General features: G+C 45.1%; 1 protein-coding gene and 1 long non-coding RNA gene across 2 annotated transcripts; both read left to right on the top strand.

Annotated features, from left to right (window-relative positions):
* Positions 1 to 3361: 3361 nt before the first annotated feature.
* LOC142826744 (uncharacterized) lies at positions 3362 to 4514 on the top strand. Its single transcript, XR_012900978.1, has 2 exons — positions 3362 to 3402; positions 4284 to 4514. It is a non-coding gene; the product is annotated as an uncharacterized LOC142826744 (long non-coding RNA).
* Positions 4515 to 10085: 5571 nt separating this feature from the next.
* Positions 10086 to 13118, top strand: LOC142818203 (shaker-related potassium channel tsha2-like). The gene is made up of 2 exons (XM_075901768.1): positions 10086 to 10319; positions 11150 to 13118. The coding sequence occupies exons 1-2, from the start codon at positions 10094 to 10096 to the stop codon at positions 12670 to 12672; spliced, it is 1749 nt and encodes a 582-aa protein (XP_075757883.1). The 5' UTR covers positions 10086 to 10093; the 3' UTR covers positions 12673 to 13118.
* The last annotated feature ends 1855 nt before the right edge of the window (positions 13119 to 14973 follow it).

Genomic DNA, 14973 nt, shown 5'->3' with positions numbered 1-14973 from the left:
TTACTTACGGACCCATCTGTGCAGCTAATGCTTTGTTTGGCAGCCAGGAGGAGTTTATAGGATGTAAATGGAGGAGACATCTCTTAGAGGAAGAATGTCCTGGATGGAGTGGAATTCACTACCAAAGAGCTCATCACTTGGTTTCACTCAGCATTAGGTGCCAAACCAAGTCTCTGGGTTTGATGCTTTCTGGAGAATGAGGAGAGAGAGAGAGAGTTTTCTTGCTTTTACCGCTAAAGAAACACCCTCTCTCAGTAGCAGCCAGCAAGCTTTGTTCATTGTGTCAAATGGTGCAGGTCTCAGGTGGGTATTTGTAGAGCTGCTGTTGGCAGCACTCACTGCATAAGAGGGGCTTTGGCGAGTAGAGTATCTATCCTCTAATCTTGGAGAACTTTATCAAAAGACTATACCTGATCCACTTTTTCAAATTAAGCAGGCAATAGATGAACTTTAAGTTAATATGGCTATAGAGCCTTTGGACCATGCCTTAAAGCTCTGATTCTCCGCCCCTCCCCTCCCCCCAAAAAAACCCCATCTCAGGAAAAAACAATAATAGTGAAATGTAGACACTGGATAGCTAAAGCATTCAGTGCTGTATTAATCTCTCTGTTTAATTTTATTCTTTTAGCATTCTGAATCTGAAGGGCAGTTGTGGAGTATATGGCAATGAAATTGTGATACCTTTGTTTTCTATGCACTTCCCCTTTAAAAGTGAGCAATGTCAGATATTCATTACATATTAGGATTGCTATAACCAATTATTATGCAAATAAACATGCTTTCCTTCTTCATTAAGACATTGCATTTGCTTTCTTTCCCCCTTCACCCCTTAATCCTAAACTAGACTGAAAGGCTCCATCTACACTACATGCTTCTTGCACAAGAGCACAACCACACCTCAAAGCACCAGGAGCAGCCTGAGGCTGGCTGCGGCAGCTGACGCCCCAGGTCGAAGGTGCGATTGGCGCCCCCGCCTGCATGACCGTCAATGGCTGTGACGTAATCACGAGGCGCCGGGGCGCCCCGTGATGCCATCATTGGGCGCCTGACCCAGCGGCACCCTAGGCAACCGCCTAGTTTGCCTAGGCTTACAGACCGTCCCTGCAAAGCACATTGCAAAAGTGATGCGCTTTTGTGCAAGAGAGCACTTGTGCTTTTTCCCATAGGGATTTCTTGCACAAGAAACCCCTCTGGAGCATCCACACTTGCCTTTTAGCGCTAACAGGAGTTATGCCTTGTAAAAGGATGTTTACCTACAGTGGAAAAATCCCTCTGTTCTGCTGTTTTACTCTTGATTTACTTGCACAAAAGTGCATTTGAGGTGTGGACACTTCACGGGTTTTTGCGCAAAACCAGCTGTTTTTTCTCAAAAACCTTGCAGTATAGACATAGCCAAAGTATATGGTGGCTCTTAGGGTGTGAAAAACCATAACAGCAGTAGATGGAGCTGCTTTTTTTGGATGCCTTTCTCCTGCAGATGGTCCAGCCTTGTCCTGCAAAATGATCCTTAACAGTTTTCTCCCTTCCACTCATGCAAAGTCCTAATCCTTTCGGTCAGGTGCCATTGGGGGAGAAAGGACCTGCCCACACAGGCCACTTTGCAGGGTTCGCACTTTGTGGTTCAGACGACTTCAAATTTAAAAGCTGTCCTCATTTTCCAATGATTAGCAGAACGAGTCAAAGAATTTGCTGGAGACTGAGAAGAGTAAAGCAATCCCCACATCTCAAGTCTTTATAGGATAGCCAAGTCAGGAGGGGAATGCACCAATGTTTTATAGTCTATGTGAGACATCCCTATTCTATAATGCTGCTGTTCTCTTACAGGTGACCTTCTGAAGCGGTACCCTAGATTGTTTCTTTATATAATATAAACAGAGCATGAAACACTTTCATTTTAACAAGCAGATGTGAGGAGGAGCAAGGGCGAAGGTGGACTTGATGAGGGGCAATGGGGTGCAAAATGAATTGATAACCTGGTGGCCCATCAATATATTAATTGGAATTTTGGTGTCTGGGGAGAAGCTGGCAGCTCTCTGCAGTATCAGGCACTACTTAATAAAAACTCTCTTAGCTGTGAATTCCAGCAAAAGCACCGGTAGTGCAGGCTGACGTTGTGTCCCTCACTGTGTGTGTCTGCGAGTGCTCACAGTCCTGTAACTGACACGCATGCCTTGCAGGTGGAGAATACAGACCAAAACACAGGCGAGAATATTTGTTATAAAAGCCTCCTGATTTGGGAGCCAGTCTCATGATATTTGAACCTTTGGGTTGGCAGGATTGGGGCGAGTGATTTGGAGCAGAGAATGAGGGAAGATGAAGAGTGAGATGGAGGAAAGGCAGGATCCTGTGGTTGAGGAGTAGTGGAGGAGCAGACACTGAGGAATAGGGTAGTAATTTGAGAGTGGTAGGAGTAGGGAAGGGTATGACTGGGGACAATAGGAGTAGAAATTGGGTGGAGGGGTCAGAGGTAGGAGCTGAAAAAGAGAGGGTATTGGAGTGGAAAGGAACCAGAAAAGGGGTGAGGGTGTAGGACAGAAGGTCCAGATACTCAGAACATTTCTCTATAGGCCCTGGAATTTAACCCATTATTATTGAATCTCAACATTTCTTTGCTGTCTAACAAATACCTGTGAAACCTACCTGGCCAAATGTGTGTTTCCATCCTCTTTTAGTGGCAGGTGCACATAAAATAAAACTGCCTTCTATTGCTACCAGTTACTGTTAGCACCTAAGCAAGCAAGAGGCCTCTGCACTAGATCCAAAGAACTCAAACTGGCTAATGACTCATGTATAGGGCGCTTTTTTGTTTTTATTTTATTAGTGTTTTCTGTGAATTTGGTGTTTATTAAAACACAAGCAGGTGGAAACCAGAACAAAAACTTAATTTTTCTGGGTAAATATCAAGGTTTGTTTTTGTGGACAGGAAGACAGGTGGCTGAAGACTAATGCTATTGATTGTTCCTCCATGTGGTTTGCTGCAGAACTCAAAGCACAATTTCCCCTTAGAAAACAATATATTTTTAATCTTCTAATAAGACATTGTTAGAATAACCAGTTTACTGTTGTAGACTTAAACTATTAGGCTATATAGATTTACATTTAATATCTGGGCCACAAGTTTGCAGCTCCTACACTAAACTTCATCCTTTTCTCCCGTATTGTTTTTGTCATTTTTTCAAATACTTCCCTTTGGTTCTGAAACATATTTTGATTCAGATTTTGTTTTCTTCCCACTTTAGCATGTCAAATCTTAACTTTATCTACTAATGGCTTGCAGTGTGAACGTGGAGGGCATGAGATTTATCAGTGCATTCAGATTCACACGCACATTACAGAATGTGCGTGAAGGCCTGTTTGTTTATTGTGTATCCTCTAGAGCCGTACATAGCCTTACTTCAACAGGTACCTTTGCATATACACACAAACGAATGTATTATCCTACATGTATCTTATGCAATGTATTGTATCTTCCTAATTGTGATGGCGCATTGGGGTTCTCCTGCACCCCCGAAATGGCACAAACAGACTCCACCAGCCAGTAGAACAGAGGGAATTTATTGCCTCTCCAGGATACAGCACAGCACAGATGTAATCTGGTTACATGGCAGGCCTAGGATGCCTCAGCCCCCCTTGAGATGGGTGACACTGGGCCCCTAAATTCCAGCCTGTTGCCTAGGCTGCTTCCTCCATGATCCCCCAACAGAAACTAACTAACTCTCTTCCAGCCCTGCCCACAGCCAGGGGCAGCATTCCATCTTCCTTTGTTTCTCTCCCTGGGGGGTAGCTGGTCAGACAGGTTTGGAGCCCCCTCTGCATAATGACTCACCCCCTGCCCTGCTGGGTCATGCTACAGACAGCAGAGGTCGTCCACAGCCCCAGCAAGGTACCCCCACTACGTCACACTAATAAAACAAGTTATTTTTATATAGCTGAAAAGTAAAGTGAAATCAGAAAAAAATGGAATAATTTTTTTTGTAAAACCCAGGATATTTTCAATAAAAATCAGTTTACACTAAAAAGGAAGGGGCATATCCATGTGTGATGCCAATATGGTTCCACATCACAGACTTTTCATTTTCATTTTCAGTTTTATAAAAACATAGGAAATGACATACAAAGAAACTACATTAAGGTTCTAATGTCAATGACAGAGAAGTTTAGGAAGTGCCAGAAATTAAAGTTGTCTTTGCAACCTTCACTCTCATCCTCTTCCTACCCTCTTGTATGTATATATTCTGATTGAGTCTTTAAGTGCATAGTCACACACTATTTTTCTATTACAGTCCTTATCTCATTCAGTGCACAGAAGGGATGGTGGTCTGGGAATGAATCTGGGATGATCGAGGCTGTTGTCAGTTGTCTGCAACATATGTTGTTAGTTAATATTGCAGCTTTGAGTTTCTGTTTCAAGTATAATGTAATGACAGACTGCATTGTAAACCATGCTGTTGTGGAGAAACTATTCTCTGTATGTTCTAACTATTTTGAAATTAAAATCCAAACTTTTAATGGTGCAGTGACATAGGGTTCTGTTTTTTGCATATAAGCATCTTTGCTTAAAAAAAGTGGAAACAAAAAAACATCTTTCTCTTGTTTTAGTAACTGTGTTGTATAGCAACAGAGCACTACAGACTATTGCTATGCAAGTATTTTTAGAGGGCCATCAAATACCCGTGGGTAGTTTTTTACCACCATCCACTGTTTCTAGCACTGGGAACTGCACTGACTGAGAATTTCATATATGATTTTCACACACATACAGATATAGCTATAGATAGAGATAGAGAAGCAGACAGAATCAGATAGAGAATCTCTATCACATGTAGATAGAGAAGCAGACAGAATCAGAACTGGAATCTAGGGCTAATTCCTTGCTGTCTGCATTAGGTATGTGGAATAGGTAGGTCAGAATGGTTATATTACACCCTCCCTGTCACGGAGTAAATAAGAAAATGGGAAATCTGGCCACTAGTTTTCAGTGCCATTTCAAGCTAGTCTTCTAGTGACTGGAGGGGGTTTATTATTGGACAGGGCTGAATCCTTTAGCTCTTTTCGGGAGGAAACTGGAGAACTGGTGTTTGTGGGTGGGGTTACAGCTAAAAGTATGAGCCAGTTTAGCTGTCCCATGGATGGATGGATGGCTCTTAGGAAATGGGGAGAGGTCAAGTTGTTTGCAAATGCGTTCTATGCATAAATTGAAGTGATGACCCTTTTTCTAACCTGGCCATTTTCCCAGCTAGCAAACTTTTTGATAGCTATTACTTTCCTAGGCCATTTGGATTCATTTTCCATGTGAAATGTTTTAGGTCCTTGTGGGTAAATTTAATCTTGGTGCAGAAAAATAGCAAAACTATATGCACTTACACTTTGCGTTAAGTCTTAAAGCAGGGCTTAGATGGTGTTAAGTGTAGGGCAGACATGAATGCTGGTAAGAATTTTTTTTTCATCTCTGGCTCTAGTCACCTGATACAGAGCAGGATTAGAACAGGTCAAATGGCAAGGAGCTGTATCCATTGACCACAGTGACTACAGTTAGTTGTGCGTGCTTTGTTTGGGGGTAAATTTCACCCTACGTGTGCATGCATAGTTGCCACCAGCCGTGGGTTGGCAGGGAGCTCTTCTGAGAGCTTCAAGTCCTGCCTAGGGCTCCAGGTAGCCATTTTTAAAACTCAGCTGCTGTTTTTTAGCTGCTCAATAACTTCCTCCTCTGTCTTCACCAACTTCTCTTAGCTTCAGGCAGCCAGCTGCCACCTCCAGCCCTTGCTAAAATGAGCTCAGCTCCAGAAGCAGTTGCAGGGACGTAGGGGACTTGATACTCTGGGAGACAGCTATCTGCAGTTCAGAGAGGAAGCTAATGGGCCAGAATTGTGTTCAGCAATTGTGAGAGGTAGTTTAATACTGTCATAGGGTATGTCTACACTGCATTCCTCTTTTGAGAGAGGAATGCAAAGGCAGCCAAGCAAAATTGCAAATGAAGCGTGGATTTTAATTTCCCGCACTTCATTTGCATAATGGCATCCGGGCGCTTTTTCGAAATACCCTATTTCAAAAGAAAAAACTCAGTCTAGACGGGGTATTTTAAGAAAAAACCCTTCTTTCAAAATAACCCTTACTCCTTAAAAATGAAGTTCAAAGGTTATTTCAAAAGAAGGGGTTTTTCTCAAAATAACCCCGTCTAGACTGTGTTTTTTCTTTCACAATAGGGTATGTCGAAAAAGAGCCCAGATGCCATTACACAAATGAAATGCGGGAAATTCAAATCCGCACTTCATTTGCAATTTCACTAGGCTGCATTTGCATTCCTCTCTCGAAAGAAGAATGCAGTGTAGACATACCCATAGGGGGGCAGTTCAAAGAAGAAAGGGAAGGCAGGAAGGAAGAAAAAACAAAACAGATGAGAAGAGGAAAGTTGCGGAGGGGGAGGAGGAGGAGAGGGAAGGGGCAGAGAAGCCACAGGGGATAGGAGGACAAAGAATGAAAAGAGGGAACCATCAGGTAGCAAGAGGCTTTCAAGAGATAAATTATAAGGGGGCACAATTTTCCAAAGTAGTCTCTGAGTTTGGGAACCCAGTTCTTGGGTGCTGTTTGAGAAACCATGGGCCTGACTTTTCAAAAGGTGCTGAGCACCCATAAATCCAGGTGACATCAATATGAGCTGTGGTGCTCAGTGCCTCTGATAATCAAGTCCAATGGGTCTTAAGCTGAGCACCCAAAAACAGGCAACCAGAATCAGAGGAAACTGATGAAATTTGGTCTAAGTAAGCAACATATAGGTTCTTGATGGAGATTTTGAAAGCTGCCTAAGAAATCTCAATGCCCAACTCCTGTGACAATTAATGGGAATTAGGTCTCCAAATCCATTCATACTATGACATTTTCAATCTGAAAGCACAGTCTGGAAAATGTGAATGATTTTTTTCCCCCTCTCATAGCTGGAGACTCAACGTCAAGTCCCTGCTACACTACAGATTTCCTGTGTGATCTTGAGTAAGTCAGTTGGCCCAGGTCTATCCTAAAGGGGAAAGTTGACTTAAGATATGGAGTTGAAGTATCTTAAATCGCATTTTGACACTGTCCACACAACAGGAGGTTGACAGGAGCACACTTTCCCTTCGACTTCCCTTGGTCCTGGTAAGAGCAGGGCTTCCGGCGCTGACAGGAGTACCCTCTCAGTTTGAATTAGCGTGTCTTCACCACATCTGCTAATGCGACCCCCGGAAGATGGACTGTGGCAGCTTTGATCATCTCTGTAGTGTAGACAAGGCCTTGGTCTCTCTGCCTCAGTTGCCCCTCTGTGAAATGGAAATAATAGCATTGTCCTGCTTCATTGGGCTATAGGGAACATACATCCATTACTGTGGATCCTATAAGAATAGGTGAGAGATGGGGAGCGGGAAGTTACCTAAAATTTACCAGACATGCACATCTGTGCGGCACACCCCTAATCATCTATTTTAGATTTTGCACATCAGACAATTTGGTACACGTGTAAATAGTACACATGCAGGATCCTAGAACTGGAAGGGGACATAAAACACATTGGTTTTGATGCTCTTATTTTCCTTCTTCAAGCTTTCATTTCAATCAGTTGGCAGCCTAAAATATGTTTATGACCAAAGCAATTGTAAGAATTAATAGTATTTTGTAATCTCTTGCATCAGCTAGCTTTTCTTCTCTGGATTACTTAAAGGCTACTTACTTTTTTTTAAGCAGTATTAAAAATTAGTTTGGTGCTGGCAAAAGCTACCACAATCACCACCCTGGAGAGTTATCGCTTTTTATCCACAGGAAACGAGGGCAATAGATTTCAAACTTCTTCATGCTTCTCCAGACCTAGAGCGACTGGAGTTGAGAAAAACGTACTTCAGTCTCTATCTTCATTATTTAGATTATGCAGGGCCAGTTCTCCTTTGTCCTAATGTCTGCCTATGCCACTTTCATAGTGAAGAAACCCCTTCAAACTATTCCCATGGGAGAGGGCTCCCTTTCTGGCACAGCACCCCGCTTCCAACCTGTAGTCAAGGGGAGCAGTCAGTTGTGAGCTGGAAGTTGGAACTGTGAAGGAGGGGATATTACCAGAGCAGTATGTTGGCTATTTTTCCTTTGCCTAAGTCTACAGAAGACCAGGTAGAGCTTAAATGACAGTAACCTGAATGCTGTTCTAATTGAGGCCAAGGTTGAGTTCCCTCACAATATGGGGTGCTCAAAGCCAGTTTTGCTCCCACTCCCCAACTATTCCTGTGTCAAACATAGAAACAGATGGATTAAAAATCAGGGCCTCTGAGACTTTCAAGTTGTCTCAAGGGTGAGATACTTGTCCACTAGCACCTCCATTAGCTCTTTCCACGATAGACTGTTGAAACGCTGCCCAGTACTAGTAATTTTTAATCCCCACTGACCTAGGTCTGATTCAATCCACTAGCCTCAGAGGTGAAAGGCTGTGAAGCCAGTTACAAACTTCAAGAGCCCACCCATCTCTCCCAAAGAATTAAAAAATAATTTCTGAATAGGGAATGACATGAATAAATCATAATGATGATGATTCAAGTAACCATGTGAATGAATAATTCATTCATAGATTTGAAAAATGATTCATTGTAGAAAGCAATTTACTATCAATTTAAATGTTTTTTAAAGAGAGATCTAGTCTTCTGCAAACTTTAAGTGATGCAATGCAATGCATAATTTGCATGAAGAAAACAAAAAGCACACCCCCTACTGCAGCAAACTTGCTGATTTAGCACAGAATATAAGAAGAGGGAAAAGGGACTGTGCAAAGTAAAGATAGTTTAATAGCTGTTTCCAGAGGTGACAGGAAGCGGGTGTGCCCTGATGCACAGCTCTTGCCAGAGCTGGCTGACCTGTGGCAAATGCCAACAGGGAGTTATTTAAAGAGTGGGCAGAGACCCCAGTTGCAATAGGTTGGCACCTGTAAGAAATTTTAAATTACTTTAACCGCTGGCCGTTTCTCACCTCCTTTCTGGTGAGAAAGGCTTCACCTGTGAAAGCCTGGATCTAATACTTAGCAATGATAAAGCACCCTTCAGTTGATCTTATGTTTCTTTGCAAGGAGGGGAAGGAGCATTAGCCTCCTTTTACAGGTGCAGAAACTGAGCCACAGTGAGGTGAAATGACAGTAGGCGCTGGTAATAGATCCTAAAGCCAGAAGGGGCTGGTAGTATTAGATCACCTAATGTGATCTCCTGCAGTACATGGGACACAACATTTCACTCACTTACCCCTACTGAACCCTCCTGATTCCATGTAGACTCTGAAGATTTCAATTCATGAGGCTAGTTTCCTAGGGGTAACACATTTTACTCTTTTATACATCTGCTATACATTTCAGAGGGTTTGTCTGTTTGATCAAGAATGCCTTTTAGATGGTAAGAGGTAGGACCACCAAATTTGCTATACAGCTTCCTCTTATAACTTAACTGAAAGGAAACTCAGGATTGGTTTATGCCTGGAATGGGATTGCTTCTCATAATACCAAACAGAAACAGGACAGAATTGCCAAATCAAGTAGAGTCCTTGAAAGAGACATAACTTTAGTGAATGTCAAAAGAGACTGAACCAAGATGAACCAGAACAATAGGCTGAACCTGCAATAGGATTGTGATTGCTTCTCAATAAATCTTATATAAGAGATAAAATGGAGAAATCTGGAGTAGTGCTCTGTTTTGGCATGCACGTGCACAAAATCAATGCTTAAAGTTTGAAGCTAGAAGAAAATGTTGTTGGAAACCAAATTGGCTATAGCCCTTTTTTGTTGCAAACATAGTGAATGATAAGAGTTTTATAGGGATAAAGGAAAACATATACTTGATGGAATTCCCATTTACAAATATAATGGACAAATTTTAACAATCATTTTTTACGAAATCCAAAATAAACATTAACTTGATCACTATAACACTATTTTTTGAAATATACAATAATTTCAACAAAGCATCTACATTTTGCTTTTCTTAAAAAACAAACCCTGCTTGAGTTAAGGGTAAATCTGCTAGTGTATGTGTGATGATAAAGTGAGGCTCACAAACAGGGGTATAAAAACAATTTTTAGTAGGGGTGCCCAGAGCTGTAAACCATGTGCATCATGGAAATCACTTCAAGCCAGGAGGTGCAGCCTATGCTCTCGAGGCTGTTTAAAACCAGGCAGCGAGATGCTCGAGATCAGAGAGCAAAGAAGGGCGCACAACCCACGCCGCCTTGGTCTCATCCCTCGCTCATCATGCTGCCTTGTCTGCTGTCCCTCGCCCAGGGTAGCAAAGCTGCGCCGCTTCGAGGAGGGGGAGCCGCTCCCTTCCCAGCAGGTCCCTGAGCTGGGAGCATCTTCGCGTGGGGGAGGTGCAGCATCCGCTGGGATTGGGGGACTGTGGCGGGGGGAGGGCAGCGCGCGCACCGACCCCCCCGCCCCACCCCGTTGCTGGTGTGCGGCCTCCCGCTCCGGCGGGGTGGGAGGGGTGTGGGCGCCAGGCGGAGGCAGGCCCGGGCTGGGCGGGCGGGGTGGCGAGGCAGGAGGGAGGACCCGAGGCGGGTCCCGGCGCGGAGGAGCGAGCGGGGCGCAGCCGGTGCGGAGGAGCCGAGCCGCCGGGGCGCGGCAGGCGCAACAGGAGACGCGGCGGAGCGGAGCCGGCGCTGCCCAAGGACATCTGGAGCCGCCCGGGGAGCGCGAGGGCACAGCCGCGGAGCCGGGAGAAGCAGGCAGGCGGCAGCGCTGACGGAGCGGGCAGGGCGGAGGAAGCGGGAGAGCCGGACAGACCCCAGCGTCTGCCCCCGCCGGGGCGGGACACACGGAGCCGGACCCCCGCAGGGGAGGAGGGGCAGATCCAGAACCCAGTGGGGGTAGGAGAGGGACAGACAGACGCAGACCCCCGCGGCGGGAGGGAGAGGACAGACAGACCCGGAGCCCAGCAGAGGGACAGACAGGTCCAGACCAGCAGGGAGTGCAGAGGAAGGGAGAGACAGACAGACAGACCTGGACCCTAGTGCCACACCAGTGAGTGGAAGGAGAGGGCACCTTGCTCTGGGCAGAGTGGGCACAGCAGGGCAAGGACTGGCCTGTCGCCTCCCCACCAGGTTTGGCTTCCCTTGCTGGGTGGGGCAGCTGGCATGAGGGCAGAGGAGCCACTGTCTTTTGCAGGGTCCCGGGCTGGAGGTGGCTGCAGAGAGGCAGAGACAGCCGGGGAGGAACGGAGCAGCAGCAGTTGCTGTAGCAGCGAGCGCCTAGTGATCAACATCTCTGGGCTGCGCTTTGAGACCCAGCTGCGGACCCTGTCCCTGTTTCCGGACACGCTGCTGGGGGACCCGAGCCGCCGGATGCGCTTCTTCGACCCGCTGCGCAATGAGTACTTCTTCGATCGGAACCGACCCAGCTTTGATGCCATCCTCTATTACTATCAGTCCGGGGGCCGGCTCCGCAGGCCAGTCCATGTGCCCCTGGATGTCTTCATGGAGGAGATCCGCTTCTACCAGCTGGGTGAGGAGGCCATAGAGAGCTTCCGGGAGGATGAGGGCTTCATCCAGGAGGAGGAGAAGCCCCTGCCTCAGCAGCATTTCCAGCGGCAGGTGTGGCTCCTTTTCGAGTACCCAGAGAGCTCTGGGCCAGCCCGAGCTATCGCCATTGTCTCGGTGCTGGTGATCCTCATCTCCATAGTCATCTTCTGTCTGGAGACCCTGCCTGAGTTCAGGCAGGAGAGCAAGGGTACACAGCCGGGCTTTGCGGAGAGCGCACATGGGGAGGACCAGCTGTTCTTACTCCCTGAGCAGCCAAATGGCACCCCAACCCCAATGCACTCCTTTTCTGGTGCCAGCCCCTTCTTCACGGACCCCTTCTTCCTCATCGAGACCCTGTGCATCATCTGGTTCTCCTTCGAGCTGCTGGTGCGCTTCTTTGCCTGCCCCAGCAAACCCGAGTTCTCCCGCAACATCATGAACATCATCGACATCGTGGCCATCATCCCCTACTTCATCACCCTGGGCACTGAGCTGGCTCACGAGCAGCAGCAAAAACAGCAGCCTAGGACCACCAGCAACAACGGAGGCCAGCAGCAAGCCATGTCCCTGGCCATCCTCAGGGTCATCCGCCTGGTCAGGGTCTTCAGGATCTTCAAGCTCTCCAGACACTCCAAGGGGCTGCAGATTTTGGGCAAAACCCTCCAGGCCAGCATGCGGGAGCTGGGCCTCCTGATCTTTTTCCTTTTCATTGGGGTGATCCTCTTCTCCAGTGCTGTGTACTTTGCTGAGACAGATGACACAGATTCCTTGTTCACCAGTATCCCAGATGCTTTCTGGTGGGCTGTAGTGACCATGACCACGGTGGGCTATGGGGACATGTACCCTATGACAATTGGGGGCAAGATTGTGGGCTCCCTGTGCGCCATCGCTGGTGTGCTGACCATAGCCCTGCCCGTGCCTGTCATTGTGTCCAACTTCAACTACTTCTATCACCGAGAGACGGATCAGGAGGATCATTGTCAGTACACCCATGTGACCTGTGGCCAGCAGCAATCTCCTTTCTTGGAACCTAAAAAGGGGGACAGCAATCAGTCCCTCAGTAAATCAGAATTTCTGGAGGCAGAAGATTTAGACTCTATGAAATATCCCAACTTCATTCCAACCCGCAGCCAGGGCTACAAAGGGAAGAAAATGCTGACAGAAGTGTGATCATCTTTTCTAACAGGGTGTGAAGTAAGACTGGGTTTTTACAGTTCTACTATCCTCATCCCATTCTCCTGGATTCCAGATGCATAGTCACAAGCTGTTGCACATTCTTTCTCCTAGTAGCAGCTGCATATATTCAAGAGAAAACAGCAGACTGTGAATTGTGACACTGAAAACAAATTGCTTGTGATTTGGATGCTCCTTTCCTTGTTTGTGATATTTCACTCGTGCAATTGGACATTCTTGTGCTTTACTATGTAGATCAAGGGAGACCACTTGTTGTCCTCTGCCCCTTCCATATTATCTTTGCTGCAGGGCGGAGCTTTATTCCAATTGTAGCTCTGAAGGTTAATTTTTCTACTACATCTACAAAAGAAAAGCTTAGACCATGCTTGCTGCTAAAAGATCAGAGAGGGAATAAACAAATGGGCTACTCACCTCTGTCTTAAGCTATGCTGGTGAATTCCTGTGCCGGTGCAGTGACCTTGGTTGTGGGATCAGTCGTGCCTGTCATGCAGTTGCCTTGGGAGAATGGTAACATTCAGCATTGCATTGTGTTCTGCAGATATAGAAAAGTCAATGAATGCCTTCCTCTGACACTTGTCCCCAGGTTTTCACTGCAGTGTGCATATAAGAAGGGCTTGTTTGTTATTAGCTGTTCAGATATAAAAGCACTTTAATTTTTAACTAGTTGTGATGATAGAAGTTGTGACCAACATTTGCCATCTGTGGTGTGGCAAAAACAGTTGTTTTTAAAATTATAGGCTGAGGGATCATTTTCTTACTCTTTCTGTTGGAACAAATTTCACCTTTAGCATTTATCATAGCAACATCATCTGTGTGCCTGTGTCTTCCTAGGCAGGGCATGTTAGGCGAATTCTTTGTCTTCTGACACATACCACATACATTTTTTAATGAAATGTACTTTATGCTGCAAGTATCCAATTCAGTACTTAGAATCATGGGAGCAATTGACTTCATTAGGATGCACAGTTATGAATTTTAAGGGCTTGTGTAGATTAGGGAAACTTGCAATAGTGTAGTTACACTGCTGCGGACCCCTGTTGTAGACACACTACATCAGTGCAAAACTGGGCTTACATTGGTATGACTAACCCACCAGAGTAAATCACACACTGTAGTTGTGTGACTAGGGGTTAATATTGGCACTAGTGTAAATTTCCCTAATGTATCTAGAGAAACCCTACAGGCATAACTGGGATCTTTCAAATGAGGAAAAAGACCTGAAGGACTAATCTTGAAAAGATGCTATTGTCTTAAAAAGAAATACCCAAAACATGAGTTCAGATGGAAGGTGCAGCAACATCAGGTACATACTCCAGTTTCTTATGAGAGAAATATTTGTAGCAGTGCAAAAAGCACACTCTGGTCTGAAGCACCATGCTTATCAGTGTGCACATTTTATATCTAAAGGTCCATCTGTTGTGTCACAGATCTTCTCACTGATCTTCTCACTATTTAAAATAACTCTGCTTTTTTTGTATTGGAGGAGTAACCGTGTTAGTCTATATCCTCAAAAGCAACAAGGGGGTCTTGTGACACCTTAAAGCATTACAGATTTATTTAGGTATAAGTTTTCATGGGAAAAACCCTACTTCATCAGATGCAACTGACAAAGTGGGTTTTGCCCACAAATGCTTATGCTCAAACAAATCTGTTAATTTTTAAGATGCCACAGGACTCCTTGTTGTTTCTGCCATTTTTCTAGCTTAAAAAAAATTACTCAGATGCCCTTGTGGGAGAACAAATGGGGGAAAAGGAGAAATGGATGCTTCCAGAATCCAGAGATAAGCTATACCAAAAAGGAAATGTCTTAAAATTAAATGTATATTTTGCATGAATGTGTGTGTATGAGAAGAGTGAGAGTCAGCACTGATGTATTGTGCTATATTATACATGTATTATCTGTTTTATATATTGCATATAACCTGTGTAATACATAGAACAGTGTACATAATGTATATTCATTTCCTTCATGTTGTGTATATTATTTGCAACAAGCCATAAAGCAGGGTCTGAAGGAATAGGAAAAAAGATTAAATAAAGGCGTATCCTTTATTTAAATGTGTTTCTCTGCTACCAGGTTTTAAGACAGAACCCTCAGGATTGTATGACTGTAGCAATCAGCACAGATTTGCACCTCTGTTGCCCTGCTAGTTCCTCACTGTTCTGAAATTTGATTCTAAGCCTGGACTGACTTTGTCACGGTCTTTCCTTATTTAGGCCCTGATTCTGCACTGAGAACTGTGTGGGCAAGTCTGAACACTTGTGCTCACCCTGAGT

Source organism: Pelodiscus sinensis, chromosome 1, assembly GCF_049634645.1.
Source record: "Pelodiscus sinensis isolate JC-2024 chromosome 1, ASM4963464v1, whole genome shotgun sequence".
NCBI classification, from domain to species: domain Eukaryota; kingdom Metazoa; phylum Chordata; order Testudines; family Trionychidae; genus Pelodiscus; species Pelodiscus sinensis.
The sequence above is the reverse complement of the archived record's forward strand: the minus strand, read 5'-3'. Positions and strand labels throughout refer to the sequence as shown.